The 27,632-nt window shown below is 39.2% G+C and overlaps 1 protein-coding gene across 4 annotated transcripts in view; it reads right to left on the bottom strand.

Annotated features, from left to right (window-relative positions):
• Positions 1–21,319, bottom strand: part of TRAF2 (TNF receptor associated factor 2) — a 51,910-nt gene extending 30,591 nt beyond the window's left edge. Inside the window, exons 1-4 of one of the 4 annotated variants that reach the window (XM_036752689.1) lie at positions 21,233–21,319; positions 2,632–2,852; positions 1,884–1,962; positions 1,376–1,474 (exon numbers count right to left, since the gene is read on the bottom strand). In XM_036752689.1, coding sequence (XP_036608584.1) covers positions 1,376–1,474; positions 1,884–1,962; positions 2,632–2,819 — 366 coding nt within the window. In that variant the 5' untranslated portion in view covers positions 2,820–2,852; positions 21,233–21,319. Of the gene's footprint in view, positions 1–1,375; positions 1,475–1,883; positions 1,963–2,631; positions 2,853–20,847; positions 20,868–21,087; positions 21,128–21,232 lie in introns of those variants that run through there. The other 3 variants (XM_036752692.1, XM_036752690.1, XM_036752691.1) reach the window with 3 other exon arrangements.
• Between the last annotated feature and the right edge of the window lie 6,313 nt (positions 21,320–27,632).

Genomic DNA, 27,632 nt, shown 5'->3' with positions numbered 1-27,632 from the left:
GCTGCCACCGCTAGCCTCTCCCTCTACTACCATCACTCAGTAATTTCTCCTCCTTTGAAGTTCATTCACTACATATCTACCATCCAATCAAAATCCTTGTAGCTGTTGTTTACTGACCTCATTGAAACTCCTCTTCTTTTTTAAAGAGGTTCAGTGCTTGGTTCACAGTCTTTTCTCCTCAATCCCTGCCTTCATACTAACAGATTTCAATAAATATACTGATACTCCCTCAGAAACCTTAACTCTCTAATTCCACATTATAATTTATTATTTCACATAATTATTTATATCACATATATAACATATAAAAACATACAATTATACATATTATAGAATATGTAATATATAAGTTATTATTTCACATAATTTTCCACCCTACCTCAGCTACACAGAGAGATGATCATACCATTGATCTTGTCATCATCCACAAATGCACTATCTCCCATGTTCATGTACTCTGAAATTCCTTTATCTGATCACAATCTATTGTTATTCTACCTCTCCTTCTGCCTTGACTCCCCCAAACCCTGTTCATCCTCACTGTGATCTCCAATCGCTCAACGTTTTGGTTCTTTCCCAGGACAACACCCCTGTGATAGTGATAGTCTCCTTCCTTCCCCTACCTAACTCAACCCTTTCCTCAGTGAACCAGTTCAACTCTAAACTTTCTTCTTAAGAAGAAAGGGTGTTATCCTACTGCCAATCTTGCCCTGCCTAGCTTCAGCCTTACTCTCACCATCTACTGTTTTCACTGTGTTTTCACATAGCTTCAGCTATGCTAACTGGGGCCACTACAAATTTATGTTACATAATCTCAACTGGACCCTCACTGTGGCAAGGCAATCCTTTTCTGTCTGCTGAGTCACCTCACACCTTACAGCAGCTTTTCCAAACCTTTTCATCCCTCCTCAAACCTCCACTCACTCCCTTTCCTCTGTTTACCTTCTCAGCTAAGAACTTTGTCTCATACTTCACTGAAATAATTCTCCCTTTCTCTTCATCTCACATCACTCAAATGTAAACTCCTTGAGGCAGAGAACTAGCTTGAATTTTATATATGTATTTCCAATAATTATCAAGCACTAGAGGCAGCTAGGTGGCTCATAGAGTGCTTAACCTTACTTACTCTGTAAAAAGAGGGTAACAACAGCACCTACCTCACAGAATGGTTAAGATCAAACAAGATGTCATTTGTAAGGCGCTTAGTACAGTGCCTGGCATTAGTAAACATTAAATAAATGCTAGTAATAGTAGTGGTAGAGTGCTTGCCACATAGTAAGCACTTAATAAACGCTTTTGCAGTTTAGTCATGTATCAGCTGAGACATGCATAAGAAAAGACTAAGTAAAACCAAACAAAAAACTCCAGTCTTTACCTCATATTCTTTTATAGTGCCTTTCCACGTGCAACCATCATTGACACAGATAGCTGGTAGGCTTTCTACCTCTCTTCGAGCAGCATTATCTGGAAAAGCCTTAGAAAAAACAAAGAGAAGTTCCTCTGAGGTTACAATTTCCTCTTTATTACATGGCTCTTTATAAATATCAAAGAATCACCTGTCAGTCATATTTGAATCAAACTAATGACATGTTAAAGAAGTCGGAGATGAATGTTCAAGTTAGAAAGGCTTTCTAAGCATGTTCAAAAACTGACTTGCATAGAAGGAACACTAAAAAATTCACATCATCCATGAGTATAAGAACTATCTGCTTTTGTCTCTGAAACCTCAGCTAAGCTAAGGCTCTTGACAGAGCAGTCTTTTAAAATTTAAATGTTAAGGAATAATTTTACAGCTCTCTAAAATTTTATCCTACAACTTCTGAAACTAAAGCAAATTCAATTTAGCAATTAAAGTATTTTCATTTTAGAGAACTCTTACTTACCGAACTACTTTCTAAAATAGAAATGCCTTCTTCATATATTCCCTCTTGAATGCAGGCAGCGCAATTCTGAGGCCCAGTGCTTATGAAAATAGAAAAGAAACATGCCCTTACAAATATTCTCTGACAAGGTACAATGTCTGATAAATAAATGCTGCCAAAATCATGATTTATTGTTTATTCAGAAAAAAAATCACCTTTATGTAGATTTAATGGAACCCCTGGTCTTCCATTTCTGTTATCTAACTAGTATTTACTCAGCACCCAGATCCTAATTCCCTACAACAATGACAAAAGAATATGTATAATTGATACTGGTCTCCTTGTTGTTCCTCACACAAGACACTCCATTTCCTGATTCCTGGCTGTCCCCCATGCATGGAAGATTCTCCTTCCTCATCTTGGCCTCCTGGCTTTTTCTTTTCTTGGATAAAATCCAATCCCACCTTCCACAGGAAGCCTTTCCTGATCTGCCTTAATGCTAGTGTCTTCCCTCTGGTTGAGAATTCTCAATTTATCCAATATATAGTTTGCTGTACAGAACTGTTTGCATGTTGTCTCCCCCATTAGACTGTGAGCTTCCTGAGAGCAGGGATTGTCTTTTGCCTTTCTATACATTCCTAGCACTTAGCACAGTGCCTGACACATAATAGTTACTTAAATGTTGGCTGACTGATAATTTCTGCACAAGCAAAGAACACATTATTCCCACTATGCTGGGTCTTAAAGTTTCAAAAATCACGATCAGTACCTTATGATGCTTGTCAGACAATAAGAGCAGTAACGATGTCCACACTGAGCTTGAAATGGTCTTCTCAAAATGTTCTTGCAAGCAGAACAGAGATATTTATCTTCTAGTTTTGTTCCTAGGATATCCTTTGAAAATCCAGGCTGAAGCAAATCTAAAGAGCCTGGAGGAGTAGAATTTGCTGTTGCCATGTGAGCCACAACCCCCAAATGAACTTCAAGACCCTGTAAGAGAAAACGGGTTACAGTTTAGTTGAGATTTTTATGTCACCATTTCTCTGAGGGGAAACAGCCCCTTGAGCGGAAAAGAACATTGTGTTCACCCAAAATTTAAGAGTTATGGGTTTATGATTAAGAATCTCTAATCATAGAATTTTAGGGATGACAGGGATTCTAGAGCTCATTAAGTTTAACTTCCTTAGATATCAGGAATTTCAAGGAAGTTAAATGACATCTCCTAGATGTCCCAGTCCAACATAATTGAGCATGCTTGGTGAGGCTCCCCTTTCCTACAAAAGAAGCCTCAACTTCTTACCACTCAATTTAGAGTGTTTTCATTTAGTAGTGTCCAAAGCTTACAGGAAAGGAAACTCACTTGATTCTCTCACAACTCAAGTTTCAAAGCTGGATTCCTGGACAAGTTAATGCTGCCCCATACCTGCTGGAGAGCAATCTAAGAATAGAACTCCCAAAATAGATTGGCTAAGATTGCCCTCGTATACCCTACCTACATAGCATCAAATAATTTATACACAGTGCATGTTTTCTGCTCTACACCTCAAAGTTCACATAGGAAGCCCTATTAGCCTGGCTTAATTCAATCAGTGAAAATGTTTATTAGCTCAGAATCAAATAAGCAGAACCTGTAGAACAAGTTATACAATAATAATATCGTAAAAACAACTTTGAAAACTTGATAACTCTGGTCAATGTACTAATCAACTGATTCTAGAGGACTAGTGATGAAACATGATGCTACCCCACCTCTTGACAGAGAGGTAATAGACTCAAGATGTGAAATAAGATGTATGTTTTTTGAAAAAGGCAATATGGGGATGTGTTCTACTTGACTATGCATATTTACTATAAATGCTTTGGGGGCTTTTCCCCACAATGGGGTAGGTGATGAGTTTGAAGGGAGTTGAGGAAAACAGAGGAGAAGAGAGGGAAAGGGAAGAAAGAAAGTATCATTGAGGAATCTTTTCTTTTTCTTTTTTAAGTGCAGTAAAAAGGACAGAAGGAAGACCAAAAGGAATAACAGGCAAGTAAGACAACTTCCAAAGTTTCGTGATGAATTTATTATATACTTAAAAAAGAAAAGCACTATATAGTAAATTCACAGTTTCATGTACAATAACCTTTTATTCTATAGAATGTATATGGAAATACTCATTTTACTTGGTGTTTATGGTCAGAATAAAAAAATGATAGGGTTCCTTCTGGGATGGAAAGACTGTTTCCTTTAAAAAAAAAAAGAACAGGCAAGGTAATATAATAAATCCTGACTATCTAGAGATTGGTTATAAAGACCTTTTGCTTCAACTGTCAAATTTTCTTTTAGCAGAGGAGACAAAATTCAAAATCTATTCGTGTTATCCTTTGTACAAAGTTTGTATAAAGTCTGAGGAGGAATAAGGTCAAAAATGCTAGCTAAAGTGAGCTTTAGATTACACATATGTGAATTTCTTTTATATGTTTTATAATTCCTCCAGTAGAAGGTAAAGTCCTAGAGAGCAAGGACTATGTCCTTTTGTCTTTGTCCCTTGAGCTATTAGCGCTGGGCCTATGACAAAGCAGGTACTTAATAACTATTTGTTGAACTGAAGTGAATTAGCATAGATGGTTAGATCTAGAAGCATCATCAAAATAGGTTAGGCCAACATGACTTCTTGCTGAAGTTAGATACCAGCTCTGTATAATCACCATTCTCTTTTCCAGATATTCACTAACCACTCCCTTCAATAACATTTTCTAAATTGTTGTCAAGAATAGAATTCAAGTATATTAGCCCATAGTTTGAAGACTCTTCTCTCCATACTTTTTTCTCTTCCTTTTTTGGAAAACACAAACAACATTTGCACTCCTCTAGTCTCTCTCTCCCATTCTTCAATCTTCCAAAGATCCAGATGGTGGATCAGCAATCATATCTACTAGTTCTTTTAGTTTCAAATATCTGCGATTTCACTGGTATGGATTCTTCCTTCCACCAGTGTAGTTTTACAAACCAAATTCTTCATGTGACTAAAAAATTCATCAACCTAAAACCAGTCTGGCGATAAACCTTTGGGAGCTAGCCTTATCCTCTGACACAGGCATACTCTCAAGGCCTCTATTATGATTTTGAAAGTTTTAAACTGATGTATTGTTTTTGATGTCACCTTAATTTCTGAAAATATCCCAAAATAATTTATTTCCCTGTCCAAAGAGCCATCCCTTGCAGCAGCAGCAATAACAAAAAGCAATTCAACAAAATTAACAATAATCAAATAAATCTGATACTCAATATTTCACGCATATTCCTTCATGTCTACAAAAAGGGAGGTATATTTCTTCTTTTCTTGAAGGATAAGTTTCGTTATTAAAATTACAAGGTGTTAAGTTTCAATTTCTTTTGTTCTCATTTATGTGTGCTAGTCATTATATATATATTGTTTTCCTGGTCCTGCTTACTTCACTTTACAACAATTCATATAAGTCTTTCCTTGCTTCTCTGAATTCTTCATATTCATCATTTTTATGGCATAGTAATATTCCATTACATTTACATAACAATTCGGAGGCATTTAAGTCTAACCATGTCATTTCCCTACTCAATAAACTCTAGCGATTGTTACCTTCAATTCTGAAAGCTCTTCATAAAATTTGGTCTCTTCCTATCTTTTTAATATTCTTATTATTCTCTTCCACATACTACATTATCCAGATATAATAGCTTGCTGGCTATTCCTCATACAAAACATTCCATCTCTCACTTCTGTGCCTTCCACTAGCAGTTGTCCCTCTCCATGTCTACAATGCTCAGGCCCCTCACCTCCGTCTCTTAGTTTCCTTGACTCTTATAAAGGTTCAACTTAAATCCCACCTTTTGGAGGAGGTCTTACCCTATCAGCCTCCTCAGTGCCTGTGTCTCCCCCTCTGAGATCACTATTTTGGATGTACCTAGTTATTTGATGTTGTCTCCCCGTTGAGAGCAAGAATTGTATTTTCCTTTATTTGTATCCCTGGCACTAAGCACAACATTTAATGAAAGCTTACAATGACTGACCGTTTCCCAACTGATTGGCATCTTTGTTTCCATTTCTTTGTTACTACAAAAAAAGTGCTGTTATGTATATTTTAGAGTCTATGAGACTCTTCTTTATTATTTGACCTCTTTGAAAAGGTATATTGTTGTCTGTCCTTTGTTTTATCAGTGGGATCCTAAGGTCAAAGTGTATGAACACTTTGGTCACTTTCTGAGTATAGTCAAGCCAATTCATGGCTCCATTAACAATGCATATAAATGCTTGCCTTTCCTACTGCAACAGCTCCAACATTTGACAATTTTCTTCTTTTTCCATCTTTGCTAATTTACTGTGCATGAGCTAAAACTTCAGAAATGTTTTGATTTGCATTTCTCTTATAATTAATGATTTGGTTCTCATTTGAGGTTCATACAATTCATCTCTAATTCCCAATTAAAATCCCGGTAGCTATTGTCTACAGACCTTCAGGTGACAACCCTTCCCTCCTATGAGTTCAGTACTTGGGCTCACAATTTTTCTCTCCTCCTCAACTCCTGCCCTTATACTAGGGCCTTCAACATACATACTGATGCTCATTCAAACACCCTAACCATTTAGTTCCTCAAACGGCTCACTTCCCATGAGCTACTCACCCATGCCACTTCAGCCACATATAAAGATGTATGTCATACCCTTGATCTTGTCATCACAAAAAGTACTTCCTTCATATTTGAGAATTCTGAAATCAGATCATACTCTTCTCCAATCATAATCTATTCCTCTCCACTTCTCCCTCTGTCAAACTCTACTCTTTGTCCACACCATGATCTCCAATCCTTTAACTCCTCAATTCTCACCCAGGTCATCTCCGTTGCACCTCTCTGCTCTTGTTCCCATTTGAACCCTTGGTGAACTAATTCAACTCTTCATTATCCTCCTCTCTTCAATCCCTAGTGCCCTCAATATTTCACTGAATGTGCCCCACAGAGCCTCAGCCTCGTATCACTCCTACCATTCACTGCCTTAGCTCCTACACAAATGCTGCTGAATGAAAATACAGAAGTCATGCAACCATTCTGAATGGGTCCATACAAATTTGTATTATACAACCTCAACTAGGTCCTCACTGCTGCTAGGTAATGCTATTATAACTCCCTTATCAATTCGCCATCCCACTCTCCACAGTGGCTCTTTTAAACCTTTTCATCCCTCCTAAAATCTCCCATGGCTCCCCCTTTCTCCCCCACCTTCTCAGATGAGAACTTCACCTCGTATTTTACAGGAAAAAAATTGAGGCCATTCACTATGAGCTCCTTCTTCTTCTTCATTTTATCTCACTCAGATGCCTTCCGCCACTATCTTCTTCTTTACCCCTGCCTCACATGGTAAGGTTGCTTTACTCCCTTACCGAAGGTTAACTCCTCCACTTGCTCAAGCCATCTCATTCCATCCTATCTACTCCAATGTTTCTTTTCAGTCTCTCCCTGTTTAATGACTCCTTCTGTACTGCCTACAAACATGTCCAAGTCTCCCCCATCCTCAAAACACCCTCATTTGATCCTTCCATCCCTGAAAATTGCCATCTTATAGCTTGTCTGCCCTTTGTGGATAAACACCTTGAAAAGGCATCTATAAGAGGTGCCTCCACTTTCTCTCCTCACCTGGCTTCTGACCTTATTATTTCACCAAAACTGCTCTCTCCAAAGTTACCAAAAATCTTTTAGTTGACAAATCCAATGGCCTTTTCTGGATTCTTATTCTCCTTGACCTCTCTGTAGCCATTGACACTGTTGATTACTGTCTCCCCCTTTATACTCTCTTCTCTTTAGATATTCAGGACACCACTCTGTCCTGCTTCTCCTACCTATCCAACTGTTCTGTCTCCTTTGCTAGATCCTCATTCAGACCAAATCCTCCAACTATAGGTATCCCCCAAGGTTCTGTCCTGGACCTTCTTCTCTTCTCCCTCTATACCACCACATTTGGTGATCTCATCAGCTCCCATGGATTTAATTACTAGCTCTGTACTGATGATTCTCAAAACTATCTATCCTGCCCGTAACTCTCTGCTGACTTACAATCTCATACTTCCACCTGCCTTTCAAACATCTCAAACTGGGTATCCAGTAGACATCTTAAACTCAACATATAAAAACTGAACTCATTGTCTTTCTTCCTAAACCTTCTACCACTCTTACCTTCCCTATTACTGTCAAAGTCAACACCATCTCTCTCAGTCCCTAGGGTCTGCAACCTAGATGTCATCCTTAACTGGTCATTATCTCTCACCCCCACTCCCATCCAAACTCTTGCCAAGGCCTAATGATTTCACCTTTCCAACATCTCTCCGATATGCCCCCTTCTCTTCTCTGACACTCTGCACTCAGGTGCAGGCCCTCATTACCTTTTGCCTGGACTACTGAAATAGCTTTCTGGTAGTGAGTTACAAGTTTTCTTTTGTAATGCTTCTATAATTTAAAAAAAAAAACAACCCTCAATAATGATAAATTTAATTCTGAAAAACTGTTTCCAAACAGGCATTAGTGTCTATACAAATGATGAGTTTCCCAACAGAACTTTACTAAGCTGCTTTGTCATTTTTACTCAATTTATTAGAAATGAGGTGCTTTTAAAAGAGTGCTTTTAAAAAGTCTTAATCCTGTTTATTAAGGCCCCCCTTTTCTAGGCTCTGTTCACCATTATTTTAGTCTTTCACTTGTCTAATCACATAAATATTTTCCTACAAAGAAGTCACAATAACTTCAAGGAACTCATTTACCTAATCTGAAGGTAACTAGGAAGCTCTTCAATAAAAGGTTTTATATTTACACTTACACACACACACACATACACACACACACACACATACACATACACACACACACAGAGTACATCAAAAACACATGTATGCACTTTGTATACTATTGTTAAAAACACATGAAAAGATCTCAACTTACAAAAGCAGATAAATAAGGAGGGGTGAGGAAATAAAAACTAAGGATTCCAGTAAATAGCAAGCTACCTAAGTACACAGGTATGGAGAGATTTAAACCAATCTCTTATTCTTAGGCAAAGTAGTTTTGCTTTGTTTTGAGGACTTTACAGTTGAGTCATTGTTTTGCCTCCAATCTACATCATCTCTTTAGGAAAACAGAAAAATATCTCCATTCAGCTTGTAGACAAGTTGACAACAAAATATGGGCATTTTAACACCTCAAGACTTTAAGTAGACTTTATAAGTAGTGTAATCAAAACTCAGAAACTTCTACATTAAATGTTTTCCAAAATATGCTTAAAAGTACACATAATGCTACCTCTACTGGTGTGATACATATATACAAGCCTCACAAGTTATGTTGACCCTGAGAACCACATTACATTTCATTGGCTTCATATAAGAAGTATTTTCAAGCAACTAAAAAATAATCTATACATTCTCCTCTCTGAGGCATGCCAAAATGTTCAAAAATATTAATAAAGCTATTTTAATTTAAAAAACATCGGATCTGATCCTGAAATATACACAAGTATTCATGTATTTTTGAAAAAAAAATTTTCACTCTCAAACTACCATGATTTACAAACTGAACACTGCAAATGACCATCTGTTACATAATCTCTTGTGGCCTTCTAAGATTTTTGCAAACATAAACTATGTACACCCTCCTAACAGGCAATATCTGCCAATGACAGTTCACAAACTCATTAAAACATAAAGCAGGAAGGGTTCTTGCCTCTAGCCAATATAATACCTAAAGAACTCTATCTAAGGAGATAGGTGTTAATTTTTAAACACCAGACAAGAGAAACTACACTATCCCTTTTTTTAACAATGAATTTTAGTGTACACTGTATTCTTTTCTTAGTTCATAAATGTCCCTCACACCTTTCCCAACTAAATCATAAACTCCTTAAGGGATCCTGTGTTTCTTATCTCTTCTAGATTACCTTAACATAATGCTGGGTTCACAATTGGTATTTAGTACCTATTTGTTGACTGATGGTGTCCTTCCATTATCTTCTTCAATTTAGTCCATTTTATCCATCCTTAGATTGTTAACAAACAATTCTATATAGGTCTATAAGAACAGATCTTATTTTTCAGAGAAATTTGATGGAGGAAACAAAGATATTTTGATTTCTAATGATATCTTTATGTCTATATGTCTTATATCTTAAAATCTGTTTTCTTCTTCACATTTCCATGAGTTTGATATAGTAAATACTTTTATTATAAAAAGGTTTGCTCAAATATCTAAAGCTCAAACTAGGATTATCAATCAGATGTTCTGAATACCACATCAGTGCTTTTTCAACCCATCCATACTTAGATATTCATTTAAGATTAGTTATTCCAGAATCTTCCTTAGCTACATAAAGGAAATACCTACTAGCCCACGGTTTCCTTTGCTGGATCATTATTCCATGTACTGCCCCCCCTAACTAGGTATATCCAAAAGTTCTGTCCTGAGCCCTCTTTTCTTTCTCTACACCCTCTCTCTTGGTGATCATTAGCTTCCATGGGTACAGTGAACATTTCTAAGCATATGATTTCTAAATCAATATATCCAGCCCTCATCTATCTCCTGAGTTGCAGTTCCATAACACTAACTTCCCATTAGACATTTCCAACTGGATGTCCCATAGGTATCTCAAACTCAATAGTTCAAACTGAATTCCATCTTTTCCCCAAATCTACCCCGCTCCTTTCTAACCTCCCCAATTCTGCCAAGAATACCACTAGCCTCCTGGTCTTTATTCTCAACTCTTCAATCTCCCTTACCCCCGATTTCCAATCAATAAGCAAATTTGTCAATTCTACCCCCCACAACATCTCTCATATCAGTCTTTTCCCCACTAACTTGTGGGTATCACTTTAGTTCAGATCCTCTTACCTGAACAATTAAAATGGCTTCACAAGTCATCACTTCCTCAGCAGTCTTGACCCTATTTGATCCATATTCCGCAGTTTCCAAAGTGAAAGTCAGATCATGTCAATCCCCTTCTTAAAGAGCCCCACAGGTTCCCTATTGCTGCTAGCATAAAGATATGAACTACTGTTTTGGCATTTAAACCCTTCATAATCTGGCTCCAGCCTACGTTTCCAAGTATTATGCATTACTTCCCTTCACATATACTATACAATCCAACTAAACTGACCTACCTGCCATCCTTCACACATGACATTCCTTCTCCCACTCATTCCTCGCCTTTGCATCTTAACATATCTAACTTCCTCCAAAGTTTAGCTTAGATCATGCTACCTCCTACATGAAGCCTTTCTTGGTGCTACCATTTCCTAGCGGCCATTATCTTGTATTTACTTTATAGAGATTATATATCTACATATTTTCTTCATAATATACGTATGTTCCTCAAGGGCAGGGACTATTTTTTCTTTGTAACCCTAGTGTCTAGCTCACAGTAAGGATGTAATAAATGTTTGGCTGATATGAAATATGCCAAATACAGGCATATCCCATTTTATTGAGCTTTGCTTTATTGCTCCTCACAGATGTTGTTCTTTTTTTTAAAATAAACTGAAAGTTTGTGATAATCCTGCCTTGAGCAAGTCTATTGGCACCATTTTTCCAATAACATATGCTTACACCCTGTTTCCGAGTAACAGTTTGGTAATTCTTGCAATATTTCAAACTTTTTCATTATATCTGTTATAGTAATCTATGATCAGTGATCTTTGATGCTAATATTATAATTATTTTGGGGTGCCACAAACCATGCCCATTAAGACTGCAAACTTAATCAATAAATGTGTGTTCTGACTGCTCCACTGACTGGCCATTCCCAGTCTTTCTTCCATTTCTTGGGCCTCCCTATTCTCTGAGACACAACAATATTGAACAGTATTACATAAACTTAGTTGATAAAGCAGTAGCAGAGTTTGAGAGGGCTGATTTTTGATCCCCTATTGATCCCAATCAAAATTGATCCTAATTTTGAAAGAAGTTCTACTGTGGGTAAAATGCTATTAAATAGCATCACATGCTACAGAGAAATTTTTCATGAAAGAGTCAATTGATGTAGGAAACTTCATTATTGTCTTATTTTAAGAAATTGCCACAGCCACTCCAACCTTCAGCAACCACCACCCTGATCATTCAGCAGCCATCCACATCAAGGCAAGACCCTCCACCAGGAAAAAGATTATGACTAGCTTAAGGCTCAGATGACGGTTAGCATTTTTTTTTAGCAATAAAATATCTTTCATTAAGGCACGTACTTTTTTTCAGACACAATACTACTGCACACTTAACAGACTACAGTATAATATAAACATAACTTTTATATGCATTGGGAAACCAAAAAATTCATATGATGTTTTACTGTATTGGTCTGGAACTGAACCCACAATATCTCCAAGGCATGCCTGTACTCCACTGCAGCATATTTCTACTATTTTTTTATCCCTTGTTTAGCACCTGTGAGATAGTAAGTTGTGAATTTAATTAAAAGCCTACCAAAGATATTAGACTGAAATTTCACAGGCAATATTATTTATGGGATTAAAAATGAATTAAAATGCAACTAGTCAAGCTAGAGTAACAAATGTAAATCAAGCAAGCTGCTGTTGCTGGGAGAATTTCCAATTTTGCAATTTCTGATTCTTGTTTATACATGCAACCTTAACATGACAGGGGGGTGGAGAACAAATACTTGCCTACAGCAACTGCATTATTTTGCAATGTTAGTATTTGTGTTGGTAACATTTTAAAAACTCCATTTACTATAGACTCGACTCTAGAATACTGGATTCACTTTTGTAATCTGAAACTATAAATAATGCCATCATTTCATATTAATAATTCTTGATATCTTCAAAGTACTTTCTTATTATCATTACACAGAACCAGCAGAGGCTTTTCATATTTTTGTATTTGATCTTAGAAATGATAGCAATCCATCGGACCTCATTGAAGAAGGAAGTAACAATGTCACATCTATAATTTAGGAAAGTGCCATAACTACATGTTTCACTGCTCTCCTTAGTTGCATTTTTAACTCTGTGGCTTTAAAGAGTGGATAATTACTACAAGGAAACATGCAAAAGTTCTAACTCTAAAGAGTACACTGCAATGACAGAGATAATGTGACAGCTGTTGCTGAGGGGAAATTAGGTGTTAAGACCCATTAAAACTAACAGTGAAACAGTATCAACAGCACCAAAGTGCAAAGGAAAGTCAACAATGAAGAAAAATGCCAAGAATCAATAATCTGTCCATGCAAAACAGCCTGATTAATACACATAAAAAAACAAAGACTTTCAGAGGAAGCTGACAGCTAAAGGGATTGATACTGATTCCTCTAGAGTATGGTATAGGTTTTCTGAAGTTGGAAGAAGAGTTTTAAAAAAAAACCCACCAGCTGCTCACTAATGTTGTTTAAAAAAAAAAAGCTTATTATGAAGATGACAATATAAAGCCTGGAGTACTAAAGATTGTTTTGTTGTTTTTCTTTACTGATGAGACTTCCTTATTCAGTGTTATGCCAAAAACACTATGAGAAGTACAGGTGAGCCTTTAAGACCTGGGCATCTTAATCAGAATATAAAACATCCACTCAAAAAAAAAAAGTTTTAGGGGATCTTTAAAATCCCAGCATGCCTGAAAGTCTTGCTGTCCTTGACGTAATTATGAGCTCTGGTAAATATAATATACAGAATTGTTTAAGAATTACAGAAATTCTCAAATGGAGCTAAACTATTGCAACATGACTTTATACCATGCCATGCATCACAAAAGGTTAAGAATTTTAACCAAGAGATGGAGATAAAACAGGGAATTTGCCTGATTTAAACCCCATTCAAAACCTATATGGCTATAATCAAGGCTAGACTTGGAAAGGTGGAATATTTGTCAAAGTTGTGCTTAATATCCAATGTGATAGTGTGATTTCATAATAAAGCATAAAAAAAAACCTTAAAACTTTGAGAAGTCAATGCCAAATTCCATAAAACGAGTGACTGCAGCAAAAGAAAAACAATGCTGCTTATTATTACAAGTTTTTAATGGTAAAAAGTATAAGCTTTATTGTAGAAGTCAGTAAGTTAATTTACTTTGTCTGAGTTGATTTGTACACCATTGCACTAATAATTTTTTTCCAAGTAAAACTGCATTATTGTCACCCTTGATTTTTTCCCCTTTCTCTCCTTTCTCATTTGCTTACTATAAATAACCAAAATTTCCTACACCAGTCTTCTAGCCAAAAAGGCAGGGAGACAGTGAGCAGGGGATAGGCAAAAACCATTAGAAATCTCAGCTAGAACACAATTTAGAGAACACTGTAGACATTTCATCAATTTTTATAACATTTCTGTGAGGTAAGTCTTGGGTAGTTATTATCCCCCCCCCCCTTTTTTTTTTTTACCAGAAAAGGAATTAGGATCAGAGCCCAGCTCTAATTAACTCTCTAGGTCACAGTTTAAATAACACTAATCTTAGATATAATTTAATCAGTCCTCATAACACTGCCATAACATAGGTAAAAGTTAGTTTTCATCCTGATTTCATAAGAAAGGAAGCAGGAACAGGGACCAGACCTAACTCTTTAGGGTATAGTTTAAGAAGACTAATTAACTTTAGATATTTCTCTAACTACAAATTATTGCATATATATGCATACATAATATAATAATAATATATTACATATATATATATCTATTCTAATGCTCTAGTTCAAACTAAAATCCCATTTCTCTAGAGGAAGCCTTTCCCAACACCTCTTACTTCTACTATCTTCCTTCCCTTATTTACTTCCTATTTATTCTGTATATAGCTGTTTGTACATATTTGTTGTTTGTTGTCTCTCCCCATTAGATTGTGAGCTGCTTGAGGGCAGGAACTGTCTTTTGCCTTTTTTTGTATCTCCAGTGGTTAACACAGTGCCTGACAAATAGGCGCTTGATACCTGTTAATTGACTGACTAGTCACTAAATTATATTTAATAATTCCACAGTTCAATCCATAGGCACTCAAGGATGAATACTATTCATATTTATTTTAGGAATATTTAAAAATATTAATTTAAAAATAAAAGAATATATGCCATAATAAATTCCAGCTCCATCATAGATTGAAGTACAAGAAAATGAATTCTAAAATGTTAGAAAAAACGGAAATAATATATTGTTTTCAACTGAGGACAGACATCAATTATTAAACAATGGAAGAAATTGTCTTTCACTACAAAAATGTAAAGTTCTGGAAAGCAAAAACAATATAATTAAAAAACAGCAAGTTGAGGGAAATATTTGCACCAAATATAACAGGTAAAATCTTAACATATACTTTTATAAAGACTAATATAAAAATTCAAAAGCAGCACCCATTGGTTGGTCAAAAAATATGAACATAAAGAATTTCATCCATTTCACTAATAATCAGAAAAATTTAAATTTAAAACAATTCTGAATTACTCTTCCCCCTCTTCATCCCCATTCAGCTTCAAGATGAGTCCTTGTTAAAACTTTTAAACTGTTAAACTAAAACTGTTAAATTTTCAATACTCTGCTAGGTGGCAGAGTGGATAGAGCACTGGGTGTGGAGCCTGGAAGCCCTGAATTCAAGTCCAGCCCCAGATATTTACTAGCTGTGTGACCCTGAGCAAATGACTTAACTTCTTCAGTATATTTTTCAGTATTTTTCTGGATCTCCTTTAGCAAGTCATTAACTTGTTTTTCATGGTTTTCTCGCATCCTTCTCATTTCTCTTCCCAATTTTTCCTCTACTTCTCTAACTTGCTTTTCCAAATCCTTTTTGAGCTCTTCCATGGCCTGAGACCAGTACATGTTTTTCTTGGAGGCTTTTGTTGTAGGCTCTTTGACTTTGTTGACTTCTTCTGGCTGTATGTTTTGGTCTTCTTTGTCACCAAAGAAAGATTCCAAAGTCTGAGACTGAATCTGGGTGCGTTTTCACTGCCTGGCCATGTTCCCAGCCAACTAACTTGACCCTTGAGTTTTTCAGTGGGGTACGACTGCTTGTAGAGTTAAGAGAACTATGTTCCAAGCTTGGGGGGATGCGCCAGCTCTGCCCCACCAGCACTCCTCCTTCTCCAAGAACCCCCAACCTGGACTGGACTTAGATCTTCAGCAGGCTCTTCACTCCTGCTCTGATCCACCACTTAATTTCTCCCACCAGGTGGGCCTGGGGCTGGGAAGCAAGCGCAGCTGTAGTTCTGTAGCTGCCCCACCTCCACTGCTCCCAGGGCGGTGGCCGAACTGCAAACTCCTTCCACTCCCGCAGCTTTTCCCACTAACCTTCTCTGTTGTCTTTGGTGTTTGTGGGTTGAGAAGTCTGGTAACTGCTGCAGCTCACTGATTCAGGGCGCTAGGGCACGCTCCACCCAGCTCCTGGTCTGGTTGGTCCTGCTGCCGCCCACGCTGGGCTCTGCTCCACTCCGCTCAGCTCCCAGCTCCGTGCGGGACAGACCTCACCCAGAGACCATCCAGGCTGTCCTGGGCTGCAGCCCTGCTTCCCTCTGCTATTTTGTGGGTTCTGCAGTTCTAGAATTGGTTCAGAGCCATTTTTTATAGGTTTTTGGAGGGACTCAGCAGGGAGCTCAGGCTAGTCCCTGCTTTCCAGCTGCCATCTTGGCTCCGCCTCCCCCAAATGACTTAACTTCTATCTCATTTTTCTCAGCTGTATAATGGGGATGATAATAATAACACCAGGAGAGCTGTGAGAATCAAATTGGATAATATTTGCAAAGTAGTTAGCACAGTGCCTGGCACACAGTATGCTAGTTATTGTCATCATTATCATTACCCCCTAGGCAGACCAGGGCTTAGTTGAGTGACATTGGTCTTGTCCCATTAACTAACTGGTCATTCCCTCTAAGCCCTTCCCCATCTCATGATCATTAAACAATAATCAAATCAATATTGTTGCTTCTACTTAAAAGCGTAATAATCTACTGGTCTTTACCCACTCACTATCTCTGGGACCGTTTAAACTAAGTAATTACCTCTCTCTACCCCTCCAGAAGAAGGGCAGGTCTGTCTTACTTTTATATTTGTATCACTAACACCCAACACACAGTAGGTTAATAACAAATTTATTGATTTATTACTACTTTTATAACTATCAAATTAGAAAAAAAAGTACTAAAACAATGTTGGCAGAGTTGAGTACACTCATACATTGCTGACAGAATTGTAGACTGGAAGAACCTCTTAGGAGGGCAATCTGGCAATATACAAGAGTCACCAAAAAAAGCATACCCTTTGACCCAATAAGCCTTAATAGCTTTGTGATGACAGAGAAGTCATTTGACCTCTCTGAGCTTCAATTTGCTCATCTATAAAATGGAGAGTCCTTATCTCACAGGACTGTTGTGAAGATCAAAAGATATAATGTACATGAAGTGCTTCACTAACCTAAGAGCACTTACAGATGCTATTATTAGAAAGTTAGTTCCTTGAAAATAGAAGTATTTGATTATTTTTACTTGTATCCCTAATGCTTGGTACACAGTAGATACTAATTAAATATTTATGTATTGATTATTTGTTACAAAAAGAAAAACAGTGCCCCAATACAGAGATGAATGAATATAAGGGGCAACAGAGGAAGCACTAGTCAACAAACACTCCTCATTAAGGACTAGCTCATGTGTTTACGCTGTAATATTGTATGTAAAAATTAATTTTTAAGTATCGATAGATGCAAATGTACATTTGTTTAGATTGTTGTATAAAGTTCAATACAAAAATTATTTAATTTTAAAAGGAAGGACACCTTTCATTGATTCAACAAACATTTACTGAGCAGAGACCAGTTCAAGGAAGTACAGTAAGATGCAAAGACTAAGTTTCTGCCTTCATGAAGCTTACCACATACCACAATCCATTCCAATTAGTCCTTGTTATACAAAATCCATTTTTATGAATACTAAACAGTTCAATCCTCTCATTTTACAGATAAGGAAACTGAGGCTCAATGAGGTAAAATGATATGTCTAAAGTCACACAGAGTGTCAGAAGAGGAATTGGAACATAGGTACTATGTCAGTGGGTTTTGCTTAAATGTTTTTCTTTGACATAGGAGAAAGTTGTTAGGGAAGGAGTGGTACAGGAATACATATATCCGGAAATAAAGCCAACAGGCACTGAAATAATTTTTAAAAAAATTTTTGCATACTACCATGGGTAACAATTATTTTACAGCAATCTCTTCATAAAGATTGCTTAGACATGCGACAATATGGGGTAGACCCCACAAAGCAGAAATACTACATTGTGATAAAATACTAGTTTGTGTTGAAAATACTTACAAAATACATTTTTTCATGAATTAAAAATATGACACATTCTAGGAGAAAAACACTATAAGCACTTTTAAAGTATTTTTACCCCTTAAAGTGATTTCACAGCTTATTTTATCCTTACAATAATCCTGTGAGAAAGCAACACATATAATGCTTCAAAGTTTACAATGCACTTTACAAACATCATTTCATTTTATCCTAACAACTCCCTGAAATGAAGATGCCATGTTATTAGCCTCATTTTGCAGATGAAGAAACTGAGCCTGAGAGATGTTAGATCACTTGCCCAGAGTTACACAACTACAAGTATCTATGGCTGGATTTGAACTCAGGTCTTCCTGATTCCAGTTCCACTGAGCCACTTAACTGCCTCGGATAGACAGGGTAGATAGGTGGCATAGTGGATAGAGTGAAGGGCCTGGCATCAGAAATTTGGAAGTGTCCTTCTTCTATCACGGAATTATAGATTTAGAACAGGAAGGAACCTCAATCAAAAGTCACCTAGTCAACTCCTCTCAAGATGAGGCAACTGTCCCAGAGACGGCTAAGGATCATAGCTATAGAGCTGGATAGGCTTTCAATGGTCAGCTAGTCTAACCTCCACATCATATAAAGAAACTGAGGCTCAAGGAATTTTAATGACTTGCCAAAGGCCATATAGGTAGTGTCAGAGACAGAATCTGAATCCAGGTCCTGAGACTCAAAATGTAGCACTCCCCCACCACTACCTAAATCCTATCCATTCTTCAAGGCCCAACACCTATTTATCCTTTAAGTCCTAAGAAGCTTTCTGACTATTCCAGCCCAAACAGTCCATCCTAAGATAACCATCTATGAATATATTAGTCAGTATCATACAGTTCAATATTTAACTGTTTAAATTGTTTTCCCCCAGTGGCTTACTTTTGATCCCCAGTAGAATATAAGTTTCTCAAAAGATGATACCATATCTTATATTTCTATATTCTCCAGAGTACCTAGAACTCAGTGTTGGGGACTCATGAAATGTTTTTAGAGAAAGCTGAAGGGAAAAAGCAAAGAATCACATAATTTCAGAGTTGGAAAGGACCTCAAGAGATTGACTATAGTCCAACCCATACCCAAAAAAGAATCACCGCAACTATACCTTGGCAAGTAGTTAATCAGGCTTTGTAATGAAGACTTCCAGGGAAGGGGAATTGACCAGGTCCCCAAAAGACCCAATGCACTCTGGGAAAGCCTTATTTGTTAGCAAGTTTTTCTTTATAACAAACTTAAAATTCGCCTCTTTGCCAACTTCCAAAATTCCTGACAGTATCTAGTCCAAGCTCTTCCCCCATTTTACAGATAAAGACGCCGGGGCCCATGTAGTCAAAATGACTTGGCTAAGATCATTACATTTTTATCTAGAGAAGAGCAAAGACTTGAATCCGAGTCTCCAGACCTAGTCCAGTGCTTGTTCCAGTATGTGACATAGTGGGTACCTGTTGATAAAATGGTTTGCTCAAAATGATATGACTGAGACTAGAAACCAGACCTAAGGTTCCAAACAAGGACGGCCCAATTTCATTCTAATCAGACCTCCATGCCTTGCTTGCCACCAAGGCTTTAAAGCCCTCCCTCCTGTCCTTGATCTAAAAAGTTGGCACTCCACCGAAAATAGAAAAAACCTTCAGAGCTGCTTTTCCAGCACTGATAAGAGGTTCCACTGAACAAATCACACCCTTGATCCGTGACCCAATGGACCCAATAAGATGCAGCTTGCCTGGGGTAGTGATACATTCTGTGGCCATGAAATACAGTGAATCTAAACGGCTCTAATGGAGACAGAACACACTCTTGAAGAGCAGTGTGCTAGGAGTCTGAACACTTGATTCTGCCTCACATTAACTATAGTACAGTATGAACTTGCGCAAGTAGTCACTTCAAAGTTTCTGGAATTCTCAAGTTCCATTATCTGGAAAACAGTAAAAACATGACTTGGTCCTGAAGGGGCTAGAACATGATCTTGGAGAGCAATGAGCTAGGAGTCTGAAGATTGGGAGTCAAGTCTTGATTCAAAGTTTCTGGGATTCTTAAGCTTCCTTATTTACAAAATAGTAAAAATATTCTATGTACTGCTTATTTCACAGGATCATTGAGAAAATCGAGCGAGACAAGTTCTGTGTAAAAGCACCAACGTGAAGTCTAATGGTTAGAGCCTCCTCCGCCCTATCCTGAACCCTATCACCACATGCATGACAAGTAAGGGTCTGAAATGAATCTGTATCTCTTCCATCCAGACAGAACCCTTCAGGCCTGTCCCTGGAAAAGGTATGCATGCATACATAAGTCAGGAATCTTTGGAACACTTGAAGAAGGCTGGGAGCCAAGTCGGCCCCGGGAATCCATTCATGTACTACACAGATAAAACAAAAACCTGGCCTCCGGTTTTAGGACGATTCCCAAGGAAAGCGCCCCCGGGGTGGGGGTGGGGGCCGGGAGAAGGGCCCCCGGGGGCCTTCCCCCATTCGCCGAGCTCCTCTCCTCCGCACAGAAATATGCCAAGGGCTCCCGGCGCGGCGCTTCCTGTCAAGCCCCGATCCTGAAGAAGAGCTGGAAATTCCCCTTCACCGGCTCCTTCCCCGCCTCCCCCCACCGACTTCCTCTCTCCCGGACTCAATGCAAATAAGAGCCCAACGGAGTTTGGAAATCTCGGTTTCCCCGCCAGGGTGGCCTCCCCACGCCTTTCCTACCCCCGGCCCAATTTCCGCGAGGGTGAGGGTCCGCCCGGGCGGCGCGAGCAAGGTTAGGCCGAGGCCGAGGAGCGTGCCCCGGCCCAGGTCGGCCCGCCCGGGGTGGAGGGGGGCGGACGGGGCCCCGGGAGCTGGAGGACCCGTCCCGAAGGGCTCGGAGGGTGTGTCGCCCCCCCCCCTTCCTCGGGCACCTGAGGAGGAGGAGACGAAAGAGACCGGGCCCCCCAGTTCCCAGCCCACCTGGCCCCCCTCGAGGGGTGGCTGTAGCCACAGCTGACTCCCTCGGCTCGGGCCGGCTCGGCCCCGCTCATCGCGACGGAATTCCCCCTCCCCCTCTCCCGCTCCCGCTCCGGGGTTCAGCGGCCCGAACCGCCTCCAAACTCACCCCAACGGCCGCCGCTCGCCCCGGAACTGGAGCCTGAGTCGCCGCCGCAGCAGCCGCCGCCGGCCCCACCCCCCCACTCCCGGGGCAGTGACTGACAGGCAGAAGGAGGGCCCAAGAGGCGGCGGTGGCGGTGATGGGGGGCGGGGGGGAGAAGAACGGAGTGGAGGGGCGGGGGGGGGTGGGAGAGGAGAGGGAGCCGCAGCCGCCGCTGATTGGCTGGCCCGTTGGCGGCCGTTACTACTTAAGTCGGCCTCCCGCCTTTTCTGAGCCCGTTTGGGGTCATCTCATCCCCTCGGACGGTGAGGTGTGAGGGAGGTTCCCTGGGGCTTGTCTATGGCTTACACGTGTAACACCCCTTGAGCAGCTCTGGGGTTCGGCTACGGCCGGGGGGGGTGCTGCCTGGTTTGGCCGGCCGGCCCGGCCCGAGCTGGAAACCCTCCGCGTCCCAGTTACTTACGCTTTAAAGAATTAGCATTTTCCTACTAAATTGAAAGCAAACACAGTGAAATTGTAATGACTAAACATGGGCCCAGGGGAAAAAAAATGAAAAATGCACCTCCTCCTTTCCTTGAAGAAGTGAGACATTATGGATACACCCACAGGTGGCCCGTTGACATTGGGATGGTGGGGCCCTTTGCACAAAATTCCCATGTAGGTCCTGGGCCCACTCCTCCCCAAGCTTCAGGATCAAGGGCATCATCCTTTCTCTTTAGTCTCACCCAGCCAGAGGAAATTTAACAATCCCCCCCCCAAAACCCTCTTCTTACTGAAAATGACCCTGAAATTCTCAAATTTTTCAGATTTCTCTTTTCCCCCTTCTCCCTTCTATCATACTTGATTTATGTCTATGTCCTATCCTCTCCTTCCTCCATTAAATTATAAGCTATTTATAAGCAAGGACTGTCTTTCAAAAAAAAAATTATGTATCTCCAGTGCAGGGCACCCAGTAGGTGCTTAATAGATGTTGAATCTTCCTGGCCACCAGAATCTTAACATTAAGATTGATTAGCTTGAAAACATCACTCCTTGCCCCCAAAACAGGCAGGTTTTACCTTGAATGAAGTGTGATATAAGCCACTGTAACCAAGAGCCAGACACAGGTAACCTCAAATCCAAATCATCACTGTATACAGTTCACACAATTCTTCTCTTGAATACTTGGGCAACTTGCAAAGAATGTTACACTAGAAGGAATCTCTAAATTACTTGAAAATCATTTTTGAAAGCCTAACCAGTTAAGAGCTCCTCTGGTATACATCTCTATGGAAGATGAAGTACCTGATATTAGGATGCTTGAGGGCAAAGAACAAATACCTGTTAGAAATAGCTGAAGCTAGAGAAAGCTAGGAATCTGGAGTTCTAGGGGTCTTAACCCCAGGGCTGCTGTCAGCTCTCTGTGATCTGCACTGTCTCTCATTTGCCTCAGCTGTCAAATGAGTACCTACTTCATGAAACTGGTGGGATTTTTTTTTTCCCCTTGGGGTGTGGGGTGGAGAGGGAAAGAGGAAATCTGGACCTACAACTTCATCGACATAAGCAGTTCCCCAAGTAGAAACTCCCTCAACCAATGCATTCAGCAAAGTAATTTCCTTGAAACGTATAGTCTTACAGAGCTGTCTGGAACACTGAGAGTTTAGGCGATTGGACTCACAACTAATATTTGTCACGAGGGCGGGACTTGAACCCCCTTCTTTCCTGACTCTAAAGCCAGCACTAAACCCCTTGTTGCCTGGCATAGAGTTGTTATGAGGATAAAATTAGATCTACAGATGTGAAAGTTAAAATGAGGGAGTTGTATAATTCGATCTTTAAGGTCCCATTCAATTCTAGCATTCTTTGATTCTAGATAGCTATAAGGCTATTACACAATTAGTTAAAATTATCTGAACCAATCACCCTAAATGCTGAAGAGGTAAAGAGTTATCATTAGATTACATTTTACTCAGAGTAGAAATTTCCCCAAGATCATGCCATTCCTATAATAAAACAAGACCTTCTGGGTTGGTGATGCAGAGAGGTCTCAGTTGTCATTGTATTAAATTAGACACACTCAAAGAATGAGGTTTATGTCATTAAAAGTGGAAATTTTTCCCATAACCTATGATTGGAAATAGCCAAAGTTTCTTTCCCAGGTCTTTATTTTAAACCAAATAGATAACCTAGCCCTCAAGCATCTTCTACTGTACTACAGAACCTCAAAGACATGACAGCCCAAAATGATAGTGTTAATACACTATCAGATTTAACAGGAAGCCTGTGTGGACCAGGGTATGAGGAAGTTGTTCAACCTTACTTATGTCATTCAATTTCTGAGGAATTACAGTAAAATTTCAGACCCAACCACCACCACCCCCCCATTCAAAATTTGAATAATTTTGATGAAATTGGCTTTGGTTAAGAAGAAATAGGAAAGGACACTGGTATAGGCTAAGTCAAAAGAACTGACTGACACTAACTGTGCTCTTAACCAAGAGCGACTTGATAATCTCCCTAGGCCACAGTTTTAACACTTGTAAAGGGAGAGGATAGGACTAGATGATCTCCAAGATCCCTGCTAACAATGTTAATTGCTGAACAAATTCATTATTTTTAAAGAAAATCACATTGAAAAAGAGTCAGCATGGTCTAATAGATCGAGAAGTAAAGGGGAGGTCTGAGTTCAAATACTGCCTTTCAGGGTGATTCTGGGCAAATCACCTAATCTCTGGTCTGGGCAGCTCTCTCAACCTATAAATTACAGAGAAGCAGGCTGCTGACCTACCTACCTTGGTAAAAGTTCCCTGTATCAATGAAATCAAAGGTCCAGTCCCTATCCTTAAAGAAAATGAAGTTTTTAAAAGCACTTCAGAAGTATCGTTTACATACAATCTGCTGTTTTGTTAACTGTAAAGATTACAAAATCCTTTTGTAAAACTTCCTATTAAGATTATTTGGCAACAAGCTAAGCCTAGTACTTTTTATAATTCTATATCCTTGAAAAAAATTGAATTTATTTTAAATTTTTCTGTAATTTAAATTGGCTTTCTTCTTTCCTTTCATCTCCAGTGAAGGAGATTTTATGATATTACCTCAAAAGAACAGTGGAATCGGAAATAATAAAGGGAATGATGTGCCCTAAAGAGACAAGAAAATACAAGTTCAATTCTGACCTTAAATACTCTAGCTATGTGACCCTGGGCTAGTCACTTAACCTCTATCTGCTTCAATTACCTCAACTGTAAAAGGGGAATAATTATAGCACCTAACTCGAAAGACTTGAGAATCAAATGAGATAATATTTGTAAAGTGCTTTGCCCACTGCCTAGTGCATAGCAGGTGCTTAGAAAATGCTTCTTTCCTTCCTTCAAATGATCTTTTGGAACCCTCAGAAGTAACAATAGCTGAACTCAAAGTTGGAAAATGGCTGTATTCAAATGCCCCCTCCTCCAATATTGTAATATGTATAAAGTGCTTTACAAGCTTTAAAGTGCTATATACATCTTAGCTGTTGTATTCTATTTCCTGTGTATGTGGTCCCATTCCTATTACACTGCTTGACATACAGTTGAAATTGTGTAATTCCATGTTTCCCAGTCCAAAAATCAGCACATGCCATTGCAACAATTCATACTCAACTGCTTATGTTAAATAAGCTATGCTTTTCCCCATAGCATTGAACCCTGGTTGTTCCCTTCATAAATTGCCTCAGTTACTGGCCGTGCCTATGTGACCCTTCCTCTTCGATGTATGCCCGTGCTGAATCTAAACCTGATATGGAGACTGTCTGAGATTAGGGTAATTTCTAATGTCTAATACGGGCCTCCTTCTTCTGGCTTTTTGTTTCTCATCTTTTCTCTTTCCCTTATTAATTAAACTTTCCCTAATTAATTTAATTAATTAAACTTAGTCTTCTCAGAAGTTGACATCCACCCCTGCCTAGTTCACCAATGTCTCCCTTGCCAAAGAAGTCCTTTCATCCACTGGACTAACCAAGATAACATCTCTTTACCTTCTACCTCACTGTCTTCCATAATATAGGATGTAGGGTTCTCTCAGATTATAAGGATAATTAAATTTTTTAATTTAAAAAAATTCCATAAGATAAAATATGTACAGGAAAAAAATAAGGAAAAAATTATGATGGGGCTTAGCAAAATTATTTCTTATAATAAAATATTGCAAATATATTTTTAGGCACAAAAGTACCAGATGGTTTGATGACAACCTTCAGGATTAGAGAACCTTGAGACATTTTGCCTTCCTCCCATAACCTCGACATTTCCGAGAATGCCAAACACCATTAGGACCCTTCACACTCTCAGAAAAGCTGTGTAGGTAGGGGATCTCCCAACTTTTCAACTTTGAAATAAATCTAGGGGGTTCCCTCATTCAGACCACATACTCATTCCCCGAATAAGGAGTCAGTTACACAGCCTTGGAAATCCTTATCTCCAATTTTACTATCGCAGTCATCCGAAGGGTAACCCCGAAGCCTTAACTAGTTAGTGGCCCCAGCTGAATTAATGGAAGAATTTTCTCTGTTTCTACCCAAGTTGTACCTACCTGATCCACAGCTGGACTGAGTCCAGTATCAGAGACTACCTGTCCAGGGTCTTGCCCAGAAGTCAGAGAAGCTGGTGTTGCATTTTGCCCATGTCCCGTTGATATCAGGCTCCAGGGAGTGTCAGGCTGTCTCTGCTCAGCTGAATGGAATGTCCTGAGGAGACGAAAAGAAATAATAAACCAGAATACTCAAACTTTAAAAAGTTCAACATGACAGTTTTGAAACAGAATAGATCATCAGCCTTCAGAGAAAATTAAGTTCCAGCTTCAGATGTTACCTGTTGTTGAAAAATAATCTCCCCATTGGTACAGAGGGGGAAACTGAGGAACAGAGAGGAGCAGTGACTCCACCAAGGTCACGCAAGAGATTGGCAGTAGAGTTGGGAAGATGACCCAGGAGCCCAGAATCAAGGTCCATGCTACCTCTAGGAAAAATTGTGACACACCCACAGAATTAGCACTCCTTGTCTTCCTCCTAAGGAGCCTATGAAGTCAGTAGAGTAGTTGGGGCTTGTAGAAGTTAAAAGCCCAAAGACTCAAGTCTGACGTCATGTTACTTTAGCACACTGGGAGGGGCTGCTTACTAGCTTAAAAAAGAGGGTGACTCATTCCAGGTCCCCGAGCAGTGTCTGATTCTCGGTAATCTCTCTTTCTCCCTCCCTCTTCCTCCCCTCTTTCTATTTTTTTTAACAGAAAAGAAAGTAAAACTTGCCCTGCCAAAGGCTGACCAGGAAGTTTCAGATTTTGAACAGCAAATAAATATCATAAACTGTATGTCTCATTTATTGGACAGGCTTAGGAGAAGCAGCTTTGTGAACTTTAAACAGTAACAAAATACTGAAGTCCACAAAAAAAAAAAAACTCTGAGAGAGAGTTTTGTGATAATAAGTAGGTTAATTATTGACATTTCAAAGGCTAATTTCAGCCCTTTTTCACCATGTTCTTTAAAGAAGGTCATTAATGTGACATTTTCATTTTTTAAAAATTTAAGCATGCTGTATTGGAGATCAGGACGTTTGAGTGTGTTTCCCACCACAGGATATGGTGGGTATGTTATGTCAGATTCCCAAGGGTTCAGTTTCCCCATCTAGAAGATGACATCGCTTAGGGAGATACCAGAAAAATAAACAGTAGGATTTCTACAAGCACCAGTCATCAGAAATATCTGTCCAATAAAAATATCAAATGAGGTACAAGGTATGTGTAACGTTGGGGGAAAGGTCTTGTGCACTCATAGAATTTCTCATTTGGCTTTCCTCCATGTGGATGACTCTGGGGAATCTGCTTCTCAGAGGATGTGAAGATGCAGAATGGAAGTGCCTTGTAGAGAAGTTGAAGTGTATGGGGACCCATAGAAGATGTAGTGTGAATACTCTGGTCTACTCTCATGGGTCCAGGAAACTACATCTCTCCCTCAGGGTTCTAGAGTAAGTACTCTGAGGGTTGAGGTATCTGTCTTTCTACTGCCTCAGGGTTCTAGAGTAAGTACTCTGAGGAGTTGAGGTATCTGTCTTTTCTACTGCCATTGACTCGAACCCTCACCAGTGTTGCCCCCACTGTTAGGTGCCTATGATACCATCCCTGTTCCATTTAACCACTTAAGCTCTGTCCAAAGGGATATTTACTTTAATGATATGACAAAAACAATGTATAAATTACCCCTCCACCCCCACCCCCACCATATCTTAAGGCTATGAACTCTTCCTCTACACCACTTCAGTATCTAGGGAGAATAAACTTGACCTAGCACAGTTTCTATATAGTTTGTTCTATAGCTGTTTCAGTCATGTCCAACTCTATGTGACCCATTCGGATTTGGTTTTTTGGGTTTTTTTTTTGGTAGAAATACTGGAGTGGT

Source organism: Trichosurus vulpecula, chromosome 3 (genome assembly GCF_011100635.1).
Source record: "Trichosurus vulpecula isolate mTriVul1 chromosome 3, mTriVul1.pri, whole genome shotgun sequence".
Classification (NCBI taxonomy): Eukaryota; Metazoa; Chordata; class Mammalia; order Diprotodontia; family Phalangeridae; genus Trichosurus; species Trichosurus vulpecula.
This window is presented reverse-complemented; position numbering and strand designations above follow the sequence as displayed.